Below are 14,041 nucleotides of genomic sequence, written 5' to 3'. Positions count from 1 at the left end.
TGCCAAATTTCAAAGAACAATCGCTGCGGTAGATTTCTCTACAACAGCTGGCATTGGTCTGGATGCATCGCTGCATTTATTGTCCTTTTGCGTCGTCACATATGGAGAAGGGGACCTGCAGAATAGGAAGTAACTGCGACGGAGAGGCGACTAAAATACCAAATAGATTCAAGGGGTTGTGTAGCGAAATCCTTTCAGGTTGCCAGCGCAATATATAGCTTCTCCAAACCCAATTGTCAACCTCACCTATCCGTGGCGAATCCTGTTTCGTTAACAGCTGAGGCTCTGGCGCCCCCGAACTGATCATGGCCTAGAAGGTCGCATGTGGTCATAACAAAACGTTCCCGAGATGGTCGGGCTTGGTACCGGAACGTACCGGATCTGCATCCGGCAAAGGACCATAAACCTCGATAACACTCCCCAAGGCCTTCGGGGAGTGTCTTTACCGCTACAACAACAACAACAAAAACGGAGATAAAACAGAGTGGGTACGGTGAGCGTGGGTTGGCGGAGAGCAGGAAATCGATTAGGTAAGTCCTGGGTTCAAGACCTGGGAATAACAACATCAAAACACTTTAGATAAAGTTTTTCTGGTTGTGCAAATACTACAAGCGTGCCATGAGAAGATTTTCTTTGAAAACTAATCTGCATTCACATGGCGTGCGGAGTCGGTCTGCTAATTTGTAAGAAAAATGAGAAAGTAGCTTGACGCAAATTGTAAGACAAGATCGGCCTAAATCTTTTCCGAGGTATATCACGCCATGAATTCATTTTAGGATATTTCTGCTTATTTGAAACCTTCTGCTAACGTTCGAATCGCTAAACTGTAGAATAAATCACTCCAATATTTAGCATTTCAAACTGATCTTTATTCAGATTACTTTGGGAGTAGTACTTCACAATTAAACTTCACAATCAATAGCGTGCTTAAATCAAAATTGAATCATCATTCCTCAGCTTTCGCTGCTTTTATACTCTGTGTTGCCGCGTCCGCATTTTTCTACTAAGGTCTACACGTTTCGCCTTCTAGAACTACTGTATCTCCTGCTTGCTAATTGAGCTACATATATGCGTATGTATGTGTGAGTAACAACTTCGGCTGATGAATACATCTGTGTGTGAGGTATCTCTTCGTTGCCTTGTACATAAGAGTGGCTGCTTCATGTTTTTGTTGTTGCGTGATTAATAACTAACCTAGTGATGTCAACATTTGCCACAATATATTTTCTTTTCCAATAGAGTTTATTGTCTAAGTATAATCCAAGCTTTTTTAGGTGTTGATAAGCATAATGTTGTTACACTACTCCTTCTTCAGTTCTCTCCGTTAAGAATAAACGAGTGTCGGTAGAAAACATAGCAATCCTTCTGGCTACTTGCCAACTTCATGGGTCTATTGTTGCTGTTGTGATTAATATCATAAAACAATAGCTCCAGGAATGAGAGATTTTACATGAGTTTTTTTTCGTGCTCGGTTTTTTACATCTTGTAGCATATAATTTGGGAATTACAGGATCTACCCCTTAGAAAAACTCATGTTCTTTCTTTGTGAAAAGTGTTTATTGGGCCAAACTAAGGGCATTCAATGCACAAAAATTGAGAAACCAATTAAATTTACCGTTAGTACGCAGTCGAATAAAACGGTTGATTTAAGTATCCAGCTTATTGACGTGCCTCCTGGTTTGGGTGGAAGGTAGCTCTTTCTCATTGAGTTGTCGGTTAGATATTATCATTGCTGTTTCGTAGCCATGTACGCTAGGCTATAATAGCTTGCCCTAGAACTCTTTGAGGATTGAAAATATGAAGCAGAGTGTCGACGACGTGTATAATGATCATTCCATCTCACACTCCATGTCGTGGCCATCGTGGCCTGTTTGTCAAACAAGCAAGGTGAGATGGTCTTAACTCATGGTCATTCTCAAATTTACTTGCCTGTTTCTCCATTTTTTAAATAAACTTGCTTAGTTCTCAAATAAATTTGGAAAAGGTGTAATCGTAAGGCCGATTTGTGAACAGCTCAATACAGTTTGGTTAGCCATAGCTCTAAACTAAACAGTCACCGAAAGAGTGAGAGGAGTAGTCCCCTTATCGGATAACTTTGCCATAAGATTGACTGAAACCATAACCATAACGGTTACAGTTTCCCCCTAGAATTGTAATTAATACAGCTACAGCGAACGGTTACGCTGACTGTTACTGTTCAGTTCCAGCTACCGTTATGGTTATTGTAATAATTGTTTGGTTGAAAGTCGTGCTAGTTCCTTTGAGGGGCTAGTAACCGGGTGTACCGCCAAGTATTGTTCTATTGGTAGCACACTTCGAAAGTTTGGATCAGTGCCTATACTGCTAAAACAACAACAACACATGGACTTTGTGTTCTCTTCAATATTCTTTTTATGCAGGATAGACGCTGGGTATGTTAAGGTGTGTCTCTCGAATTACTTATAGCGTTTTTGAATAACTTAGGTTTTACGCTATCAAATGCTGCTATTTCAGCATAACCCTGTTTAGTCAGTTAATTATCACATCAAAACTGTCGCCTCTGGGCAAAATTGGTGAAACAGGATTACTTCTCACTCTCCTAGTTTAAACTCAAATCCCATAGAACATCAACCAGCTCTTAAAGGTGCAGGAGTTGCTGTTGTAGTAAAAGTACCTCACACTGCTTTTTCCGAGTCCATTCTTGAATTCTCTTTCAGATCTTCTTGCGTTAGTCCTTCGAAACACGCGTGGCTAAAGGTCGCGTCCTTAGGCTGTAGGTTACGATAGGGCGCTGACAGTATACGTGGGAAAGGTGAAGAAACGTCGCTCATGACATGCAAAGAAATTGTCCAGCAGATGCTTACGCGTCGCTATTATATGCACTTTACTTATGCGACACCTGCTGGAGGAGTTTGCTGCAATACCAGAACACCGCACTTAGAACTGCCACTGGACTTCTTACTGCGACCGAAAACTATCTGCATAGGGAGACGAAAATGCTTATTATTGCTGGTTTGTCACAAACTTAGATATCCCAGCATACAATGGTTTGGCACAGTTCCGCCTTTTAGGAAAGTAAGACGGCAACTCCATACACAATAATATGGAGAAGGCCCACAACGCCATTCGCCCAATAACCTCGTTTTTAGAGAAAAAAAAAAACTCAGTACATGTAGAAGAGCTAAGCAGACTTTCTATGGAGCCTCGTGTCACATTGGCTCAATTTGGACCTGCGCTTTGTATCAACTCTTTCACATCTCAACCCCGATATGTCAAATATGGTCTGCATGCGATATATAGCAGTATATTTCTAACTGTGTTTTGAAACCAACGCATCTTTTCATGGTGGTTGTTGTTATAGCGATAAAGACACTCCCTGAAGGTTTTGGAGAAGCTATAAATTGCGCTGGCAATCCCTTTTATCATTTGGGTATTTGAGGCGCTTCTTACAACAAGATACCTGCTGCAGGTTTATTTTAAGCCCTCTAACCCGTTGGGGGGATTGTATATCTTTTTATGGTCCAACCCTTTTGAAAATATCGATAATCCACTTTTAAAAAATTAAATTTACCGATTTCCCGCTCAATACTGTTATATCCAATTACTTTCGATATTCGAAAATCCGACATGACTGTGGAAGTACAATAAAACCGTAAGCGTGTTGTCGGACGGCGAACGTGAGCTATAACATACATATATGAAAACGAGGACCGCTGGGTGCAAAATTCGTCATTAAGAACGGTACGCAGAACGTAAAAATTCCATGTAAAAAACGCCAAAGAAATGCTCAAGAAAATTCCTTGTGGTAAATTTTCTTGAGGCAGTACGCAGTTTACAAGAAATTTAGTACGCTACTTTACTACTATTTTTCCATAAAATTTGCATACGGCAACACCGGTTTCCGCAAGAAATATGTCAAGTGCGATATATTTCTTGAAGAAAAAAAGGTAAACAAGCTGGAAAAATTAGGTAAGTACATGATTTTTAATTTTTCTGCAATAATTGTCTTTGTTTTAATCGGCCTATTGATAAATGATTCAGGGTTCGATTCGAGCTCAAGGCCAGAACAATAATTTTTTTTCTAATGATAATTATTGTTATTTTTTTAATTTTTCTAAATTTGAAAAATTGTATTTTGTTTTTGGAATAGTAAGTAGAAAATTTTTCAGACAACCTGCCATAGCTGCGCAGATAGATCCATTTCGAAGGGTGCTAAGCCTTCATCATCAGTACGCTTTAGGCACGCTGCGCTAACCAATTTATCTATACAGCGGTGGATGCAATAAATAATTATTATTTTATTTCAGAATGTAAATAACAATAGCTGCAGCACCAAAACGCAAAAAGCGCATAGTGAATTTCACGGCAGAGGAGAAACGGGCACTTATAAGGGAAGTGACATTCTTTACATTTGTTTATGTGCTCTGTTTCTTGCTTGTTTCACTATTCACAGTGGATTTTTAAACGTCAAAATTACTTCCATACTACTATTTTTCACGCAAGAAAAAAGGCTAAATTTTTCTTAAGCAATTACTTGTGTTCTGCGTACCGCTCTTTATAAATTGAATGCATTATGGGCAGAAGTAAATGCAAAAAACTTGAGATATATATATGGCGGCCACCGTGGTGTGATGGTAGCGTGCTCCGCCTATCACACCGTATGCCCTGGGTTCAACTCCCGGGCAAAGCAACATCAAAATTTTAGAAATAAGATTTTTCAATTAGAAGAAAATTTTTCTAAGCGGGGTCGCCCCTCGGCAGTGTCTGGCAAGCGCTCCGATTGTATTTCTGCCATGAAAAGCTCTCAGTGAAAACTCATCTGCCTTGCAGATGCCGTTCGGAGTCGGCATAAACATGTAGGTCCCGTCCGGCCAATTTGTAGGGAAAAATCAAGAGGAGCACGACGCAAATTGGAAGAGAAGCTCGGCCTTAGATCTCTTCGGAGGTTATCGCGCCTTACATTTATTTATTTATATTATGAGATAATATTTGTCATTGTGGATAAGACAAGTGTTATAACTTCTGCATAGACGTCAAAATTACAAATAGAAGCGATTACCTGATTTTGTATTGACTGTCGTGGTCTCATTCTGTATTTCCTTCTATCACGCGCTGAAGACAGCCGGTCATATGCACCGCCATATTGAACATCCTATCAAAACGCTGCCAAAACGCTAAAGGAGCCTGTCAAGCAGTTGACGGATAAGATATCACACTTGTTTTACCCACAATGGTATTTGTTCTGTGATAGGTGTTTTCGAAATGGCTATCGAGAAAGGGGATACTCAATGATGGCATCAATTGCGACTTTTTATTTACCAAAACGCCACAATTCTATCACGCGCCAGTTTAAGGGCTAATTAAACTTCCTTAACCCTAACTCCATAGTCGTAACCATACCCATATCCATGACTATCCCCAATGTGATTGATTAATAGTGAAAATTTTATAAAAATGAACAAAACGAAAAAAATTGCAAATATATTCCACAAGAAATAAGTTTCTTAGTCATAACGTATCCAAAACAATGAATAAAATCTGTAAAAAGTTATTAAATTCACCAACTCAAATATTTTTAGGTTATGGATATGGCGAGAAACCAAAAACCAATTGGTTGACTATGGTATGGTTATGGCGTTAGCGTTTTGATATGGCACAATTAATCGATTACATTGATTTCCATAAGGTAGGTTCGATCAGTTGTTTTATCTGGCTATGGTTATATGGTTATAAGTCACCATTAATTGCCCCTTTACGCTTTTCAAACAGCGGAATTAAGCTGGAGTCATTGGTGCCGTATGTCGTATCGCTGTATCCGTATCCCTAACGTAATCAGCTGTTTATCGTTACGACGGTAAACCAAAACCCAATTGGTTGGCTACGATACGGTTACGACTTTAGCGGCACCAATAATCGATTGCATTGATTCTCATAAGGTTGGACGAATCACCTGTTAAAAGGTTACCGATACGGTTACCGATAAAGCACCAATGTCTCCAGCTTAAATTTTGCGACAACACGAAGCAACATTCAATGTGTTTCGGTGGTTAAACAATCAACTCTGCCGAGAACAGCTGGCTCTATCTATATTCGAATCTAATCAGCTGCGTCCGGCGCGTAGAATATTAACGAAATTTAGTCCATCTTTAAACTGAGGTAAAATTAATAATCCCATTTAAAAAAAGTGAAAACATATAAATTATTAATCGTTTTCCATTTATGTTTGTAGATGAGTCTCCGCTCTTTACTGTGTGCTCCAAAAAGTATCAATTTACTCCATCATCTACCAAAACGTATCCACTTGCGTTCAGCCTATTCCAAATGCAGCACCACCGTTCCTACATCATTGCTTGCGCAATCAACAAAAATAATCGACGCTGCAAATTACGCGGCAGCAGCTACCGCAGCAACTACACAAAGTAATACTACAAACTGGATAACCATCTATCGCCTGCCATTGATACGACTAGTTGCCGGTTTTCAGCGACTGAAAATCTATCAAGGTTCTTTAACAGCTTTAGCGGTACCAATAAGCTTTGCATTATCACAGGCTGATTTTGTGTCAAGCGGTGCAGTTGTGGTTATAGCTGCTATTGGTGGCACTGGGCTGATAACGTTGGCACTTTGCGGTATTATTGCGCGCAATATTGTTGGATTCATTTATGTCAATGAAGATTGTGATAAAGTAAAGCTGGCTTATGTTGATTATTGGGGTAAACGTTGCCATGTCATTGCTGCTTTAAATGACTTGGATATTGATTGGGGAAAAGAGGGGCCGGCTGCATTTAATGTATATCAAAATATACCTTTGTATAGTGACAAAAAGCAAGAGTTTAAGTTAATACTTAATTATGGGATTATTGAGGAACCTGAGACTTTTGCGGGTATATTTGGCGAATGAGTTGAGAGTAAAGTGACATAAACAAGTACGTACATGCATATTAATATATGTAGATGTCGAATTTATAGCATAAGAAATTTATTTAAATATATTACACTATGATACAAAAAAGACAGCTTAGCATTCTGTAATGATTTATCTATCACAGACTTTACAACCTTTATCAGTAACGATTATTGACAATGCCCGTAGCGAAAGATATCGGCTTTTATAAAAAAAGCGTCCCAAACCAAGGACTTCAGCTATCTTTTTCTAGTTGTTGTTGAAGTAGTAGTTGTTGTTGTAGCAGTGGTTCGCCTCATCCAATAGGTGGGAGCGCTCACAAATTGTGTTCAATGTCCTCCAGCGGTAGTCCGAGGAAACTTTCAGTTTAAACCGGGTTGGACCAGAGAGATAAGGGTGTTAGAGGCGTTGGTTCCACATTGCAATTGAAAAGATGGTTGGTGTCATGTGGGAAAACGTTAGAAGCGGGATATATATTGGGTGTGTCGGGATTGATTCTAGATAAGTAAGAGTTAAAACTAATACAGTATCCAAGCCGAAGTTGAGCTAGAGCGCCGTCCGTCTTCCTGGGGCGATTAATTTCCCCAATTGCGACCGCCGGGTATTTGTCTTCAAGAACGGAGTTGACCGGCGATACCTGAAATAGTTGTTGTTGTTGTAGCAGTGCTTCGCCCCGCCTTACAGCCGCGACCGATCACAAATTGTCATCAACCCTGAAATAGTATTCCGACTGCTTTTTTCGGATGTCTCTGAGGGCTTTTTCATGCTCCTTTTCTTCTTTTTTTTTCATGCTCCTTTTCTTCATAGGGCTGAATTCTTAAGTACCAGATTTCTTCATAGTGCTTACGGAGATAACTTCTTAAGTTCGGGATTCAAGGGGTTGTGTAGCGCAACATATAGCTTCTCCAACCCAATTGTCAACCTCACCTTCGAGCGGCGAATCCCGTTTCACTAACAGACGAGACTCTGGCGACCCCAAGCTCCTCATGGAACTTGGGGTGGGGAGGGAGGGATGGCCTGAAGGTTCAATGTGGCCATATAAATCGTTCCCGAGATGGTCGGGCCAGCACCTTAATGGTGCTGTGTTACCGGAGCGTATCGGATCTGTATCCGACAAAGGACCATCACATCGATGGCACTCCCCAAAGCCTTCGGGGAGTAACCTAATCGCTACAACAACAACAACAACTTCTTAAGTTCCTGGGAGTCAGGACCTCTACAATCAGATTTTGGTTGGGATGCCTAGGTTTCTGGGTATTCAGCAGTAAATGTTTGTTCAGCATTTCATGTCTACTTTATGGGGAATATTCTCGCCTCTCCCTGTAGATTATGTTCAGGAGACATAAGAAAACATACCGTAGCAGTACTGAGCACGGTCTTTTGTCCGGCCTGCAGTTTCCTCCGGGGTATTTCCTGCAGGCTCGGCGACCATATTGGGACACGTAGCATACATGTGCCGGCTACTTTCTCTATAAATAATTAAGAGCGTAAGAAATCTTTGCCCTAAGTGCTGCCGGCAAGAGACTTGAGGATTTTGTTACGGCTCTGGACTGTAGGTACAATAGCGACTGCATTCTCGCCAAAATGTAGATCCTTATCGAACGTTGCACATGGATGTCCAATATGGTCGACATTTGTTATGTCCACTTTGTAAATAAGGTCGCCGAGGATTTGGTCGATGACAGTGTCAGATTTCGCGAGGAGAAAAAACTGAAAACACTAGGAAGATAGTTGTTGTTGTAGTGTTAACACTGCTTCGCCCCATTCAATGGGCACTAGGGAGATAGTCGTTGATTTTATAGCATAGCTCATCGATGGCAGAGTTCGGCATATGACACAATAGTAACTCCTTCTGGTGGGAAAGAGAGCTTCGATAAGTAAAAGTTAAACAAGAGTGAGGATGCGACACCACTCTGCGGCACCACTTGTTTAATTCTTCTGGGATTTGATTTTACGTTCCTTAAATGCAGGCCTCCTGTTGTTGGTGTAGTTGTTGTTGTTGTTGTTGTTGTAGCAGGGCATCGCCCCATCCAATAGGCGTGACCGATCACAAATTGTCCCCCAGCGGGTCAGGGGGTTAGAATATACCCGCGGTAGGTATGCCTGTCGTAAGAGGCGACTAAATACCAGATTTAAGGGGTTGTGTAGTGCAACCTTTTCAGGTTGCCAGCGCAATATATAGCTTCTACAAACCCAATTGTCAACCTCACCTATCCGTGGCGAATCCTGTTTCTTTAACAGCCGAGGCTCTGGCGACCCCATGCCCTCATGGAACTTGGGGGTGGGGAGGGAGGGATGGCCTGAAGGTTTAATGTGGCCATGCAAATCATGCCCGAGATGGTCGGGCTAGTACCTTAATGGTGCTGTGTTGCCGGAGCGTGCCGGATCTGTATCTGACAAGGGACCATCACATCGATAACACTCCCCAAAGCCTTCGGTGAGTAACCTTATCGCTACAACAACAACAACATCACAAATTGTCATAAATATCCTCTAACGAGAGTCTAAGGAAGCTTGCAGTTCCAACAGGGTGGATCATAGTGAGAGGGGTGGTTCCACAGTACAATTGAAGATATGATTGGTGTCATGTGGAGACAACTTGTCAGCGGGACATACATTTTGTATGTCGGGGTTGATTCTGTAATGACAAGAGTTTAACCTGTTACAGTACATAGATCGAAGTTGAGCCTCCACGAATTTCTCTCTATATACCGTGGTATTTAGGACCTTATCTCCTCGAAGGAATATGCCGCCAAGTTATGATTATAAACGATTTGGTAACAGTCAGACATTTCCACTACAAACCAATTCTTTCTACTGTAATCACTTGGGTTTTGGCGGACAAAGCGATTTTATTCCAGTTTAATATAATAAATACCTCATTTTTTCATTTCTATGATTTCAGCTAAGCAGGGCGAAGTACTTTTACAATAACAATAACAACTATAAAAATGTAATTCGCGATAACCTCCGAAGAGATTTTAGGCCGAGCTTCTCTTCCAATTTGCGTCGTGCTCCTCCTGATTTTGCCTACAAATTGGCCGGACGGGACCTAAATGGTTTATGCCGTCTCCGAACGGCATCTGCAAGGCAGATGAGTTTTCACTGAGAGCTTTTCATGGCAGAAATACACTTGGAGCGCTTGCCAAACACTGCCGCGGGGCGACCCCACTTAGAAAAATTTTCTTCTAATTGAAAAATCTTATTTCTAAAATTTTGAAGTGGCTTTGCCCGCGGTGTGAACCCAGGGCTTACGGTGTTGTATGCGGAGCACGCTACCATCACACCACGGTGGCCGTCAGAACAACAACTGTAAGTAATAAAACACATAGTTAAAGCTATGCCAGTATTAAATTTATAGAGTTTCGAATTATAAGCTATTTTCTTAAATAAGAGCTAGCGTCTCATGAAGTGTTAAAGTCTAAGACTTTGACAAATTTAAAAAATTAACTCTGAGTTGGAAGGTTCTGTGAGTGAGCCCTGATATTGCTTATATATTTTCTATAACATTTGCGCCTTATTAATTTTATTTCTAAATGTAAAAATCTATATTTTGCATTTCAAGGTAGTTATTAAAAATAACGAAGTGAAAATTAACGAAGCATACAAATCTTCTCAGCCTACAAACATAACTAGAGTTAGGATTGTATCGGGTATTTACCATTTTTATGGGTAAATACTAGGGCTGTGAACTGCATCCGGATTTTTCAACTATCCGGATACACCGGATATTCGAATAACCGGATAGCTAAGAAAAAAATCCGGCTATCCGGATATCCCGATTCATAAATGTTCGGCTATCCAGATACGTCACCGGAAATCCCGATATCCGTATGTCCGGATACTGGAATATATAAGTCAAATATGTGCATATCAGAATTGAACGAAACAAACATCGAAAAATTGTTCACAAAATTTGTTTGTGGATTATTAAATTAACGTCAAAAATTAAAAAGCTACAATTTTACAAACAAGTGAAAATAAGAACAGTGCCATTTGTTTATATTGTGAACGCTGTTAATTGATTTAAATGAGCCACGAATTTATTGTTATTAAAGTTAAATAAATATATATGGCACATAAATTTGTTGCTTTCACTGGATATTGCAAAATTATCATCGGTTTCAAAATTATTCGAGTACATTGTGAAACAAAAAATGTACTTTGCTCTTAAACCTCTAATCACTGAAAATCAGCATGGTTTTATGGCCGGTAGATCCACTGTAACTAACCTATCTATCTTCTCTGATTTTTGCATATCTGCTTTTAATGACCGTTGTCAAGTCGATACTGTGTACATCGACTTCTCAAAAGCATTTGATAAAGTTAGTCATTCTATCCTGATTTCTAAATTGACTCGCGTGGGCTTACACTCGATGTTTTTATCATGGATTAAATCATACCTCCACCAGCGTAGCTGTGTTGTGGTTATAGACAATAACTCTTCAAACACATTCACAGCCACCTCCGGGGTGCCTCAAGGTAGCATACTTGGCCCATTACTTTTTGTAATTTTTATAAACGATATTTCCACCTGCTTCCAGCACTCTAATTTTCTATTATACGCTGATGACCTAAAGATTTTTAATACCATCGCAAAGAATCGAACGCATACGCATATAAGCAAACGCAATCGCAAACACAAACCAAGGAATTATTTCCAAGCAACAACCAACCAACAACCAACTCAGACGACTTGATTAAATTGCAATCTGATTTAGATAACGTTGCTGTTTGGTGTTGTGCCAATAACTTGCCACTAAATGTTAGCAAATGCTTTCTTGTAAGCTTTTCTAAATCACGTGGCCTCATTCCCACTTCCTACTCTCTCGATGGTACCCACCTCTCAACTCTTAACGAGATAAAGGACTTGGGTGTTGTCTACGATTCGAAATTTTCTTTCACGACTCATATAAACTCTACTATTACTAAGGCGTATTCACTTCTGGCTTTTAATAGGCGTTCCTGCACGGACTTCACGGATCCCTACACCCTCAAGATATTGTTCACTGCACTAGTTCGTTCGAAGCTGGAATACGCTTGTTTTATTTGGAGGCCGAATCATGAATGCCATATTGTTAGGCTTGAACGTGTGCAGAAAGCGTTTGTTCGGTTCGCGCTGCGCTCGATGAACTTTTCTGAACCGATTCCATCTTATAAATCCAGGTGCTCACTTATCAAATTAGAGTCCCTGGAATGCAGAAGAACTGTCCTATCGCTCACGTTTGTTTATGACATCATTAATGGTGTAGTTGATGCGCCTTGTCTCCTCGGGAGTCTCCGATTCCATATCCCTATAAGGCCTCTTCGTAATATACCTATTTTCTATACGGATTGTGTCCGAACCCTCTATGCCTCAAACGCACCTTTGCTTAGAGCTATGACCGACTTTAATCGCATCTCTGATTCTTCGGCTATTGATTCTCTTTCTAAGTTTACTTTTAAAACAATACTTACTGATATCTTTTTAAACAGATAAATGTGCTGGTCAATCTCTTCATAGCATGTAAGTTTTATTGTGTCTATACTCAACTTATGTACTATACTATTAAATAATTATCTAATTTTAATTTAACATTGTTATCTAGTCTGTAAGGGCTTTAAATGCCATAGACTGAAATAAAGAAATAATATCCAAAAATACGGCTATTAACCGGATCGCCATAAATCCGGATAGCTTCACAAACGAATATTAACCGGATATCCATGCCGTCAGGATTTTATCCCGTGTCAACGGATATCTCTATGTATATCCGGATATTCGAATATGCGGATAGTCCCAGCTCTAGTATTTACCCATTTTTACCATATATAACCAATTTACCGGGTATTTACCATATGGGTATTTACCCCTTTCCCATCTCTAAAACATAACTAAATATTTACATACAACTGTTGTTGTATATAAGCAATTTTTTTCTTTTTTTAACAAAATAAATCTTATCTTTATCATAAATATTAAAATACTTAAAATAAATCTATAAATATTTATATCTATGTAACGGTATGCCGCGTTGGTATGGTGTTGTGTTGCAATTCGTAGCCGCTAAGCCCACTATCGCCATTTATCACATTCATACCGGTATCTGGTTTTGTATCAAATGCAATTGTGCTGGATGGTTTCTTGTCTTTTTTGTGCAGTTGTTTTGCTTCTGTAACCTGCGTCGGCAATGCGTGCAAGAAAAACAAATGTTAGTTATCTTATAAATTAAAATGAATCGCCAGCTGGTTAGGGGGCTTATAATATAACCGCGGCAGGTATGCCTGTCGTAAAATACCTGCTTTTTCAAGGGGTTGTGTAGTGCAATTTATAGCTTCTCCAACCCAATTGTCAACGTCACCTACCCGTGGTTAATAGTGTTTAACAGCCGAAGCTCTGGCGCACCCAACTTCCTCATGGATGTAGGGGGTGGGAGGCCGGGATGGCCTAGAAGGTTTTATGTGGTGTGTGGCTGAGCTAGAATGACGCGCGTCTCCCTAGAGAGGTTACTTCCCTCTACTGCTAGTTCAGGGTATTTGACTTTAAGAACGCGCAATCCCTGACAGAGGTCCAACGCCCTTTTGTGTATATCCCATGGCAGTCAGTTCTATGTACCGAAGCGACTCGGGATTTTTACCGACCAAGGGCTGTCATTTCAGTTGTTGTTGTTGTAGCAGTGCTTCGCCCCATCCAATAGGTGCGACCGATCACAAATTGTAATCAATATCCTCTAACGGGAGTCCAAGGAAACTTTCTGTTGCGACAGGAGTGAACCATAACGAGAGGGGTGTTAGAGGCGTTGGTTCCACATTACAATTAAAGAGATGGTTGGTGTCATTGCAAGCAGGGCATACATTTGGTATGTCGGGGTTGATTCTGTATAGGTAGGGGTTTAGCCTGTTACAGTATCCAGATCGAAGTTGAGCTAGAGTGACTCGCGTTTCCCTGGGGAGTGTGCGTTCCCCTCCGCAAGTTTTGGGTAATGTTCTTTTAGTACTGGATTCACCGGGCAATTCCTGGCATAAAGGTCCGACACCTGTTTGTGGAGTTCACTGAGGACCTGCTCGTGTTTTTTGGCTTCATACGGCTGAGTTCTCAGGTTACGTATTTCCTCATAATACTTACGGAGATGACTCCTTAAGCCCCTGGGTGGTGTTGGGTCATCAATGTGATGCCTG

At 40.5% G+C, this 14,041-nt stretch overlaps 2 protein-coding genes across 8 annotated transcripts in view; one reads left to right on the top strand and one right to left on the bottom strand.

Moving 5' to 3' along the window:
* LOC137243648 (transmembrane protein 186) overlaps nt 1-14,041 on the top strand; it is a 141,051-nt gene that overhangs the window by 22,543 nt on the left and 104,467 nt on the right. The window contains exons 1-2 of one of the 2 annotated variants that reach the window (XM_067771554.1): nt 6,050-6,135; nt 6,209-6,905. In XM_067771554.1, coding sequence (XP_067627655.1) covers nt 6,209-6,880 — 672 coding nt within the window. In that variant the 5' untranslated portion in view covers nt 6,050-6,135 and the 3' untranslated portion in view covers nt 6,881-6,905. Of the gene's footprint in view, nt 1-6,049; nt 6,136-6,208; nt 6,906-14,041 lie in introns of those variants that run through there. The other variant, XM_067771555.1, reaches the window with a different exon arrangement.
* LOC137243645 (organic cation transporter protein) overlaps nt 12,378-14,041 on the bottom strand; it is a 41,213-nt gene continuing 39,549 nt past the window's right edge. For all 6 annotated transcript variants that reach the window (XM_067771545.1, XM_067771546.1, XM_067771548.1 and 3 more), the window contains one exon: nt 12,378-13,042. In XM_067771545.1, coding sequence (XP_067627646.1) covers nt 12,878-13,042 — 165 coding nt within the window. In that variant the 3' untranslated portion in view covers nt 12,378-12,877. The remainder of the gene's footprint in view (nt 13,043-14,041) is intronic.

The sequence above is a fragment of the Eurosta solidaginis genome, chromosome 3, assembly GCF_040869045.1.
Source record: "Eurosta solidaginis isolate ZX-2024a chromosome 3, ASM4086904v1, whole genome shotgun sequence".
NCBI classification, from domain to species: Eukaryota; Metazoa; Arthropoda; class Insecta; order Diptera; family Tephritidae; genus Eurosta; species Eurosta solidaginis.
Note: the sequence above shows the minus strand (reverse complement) of the source record. Positions and strands in the feature narration are given on the sequence as shown.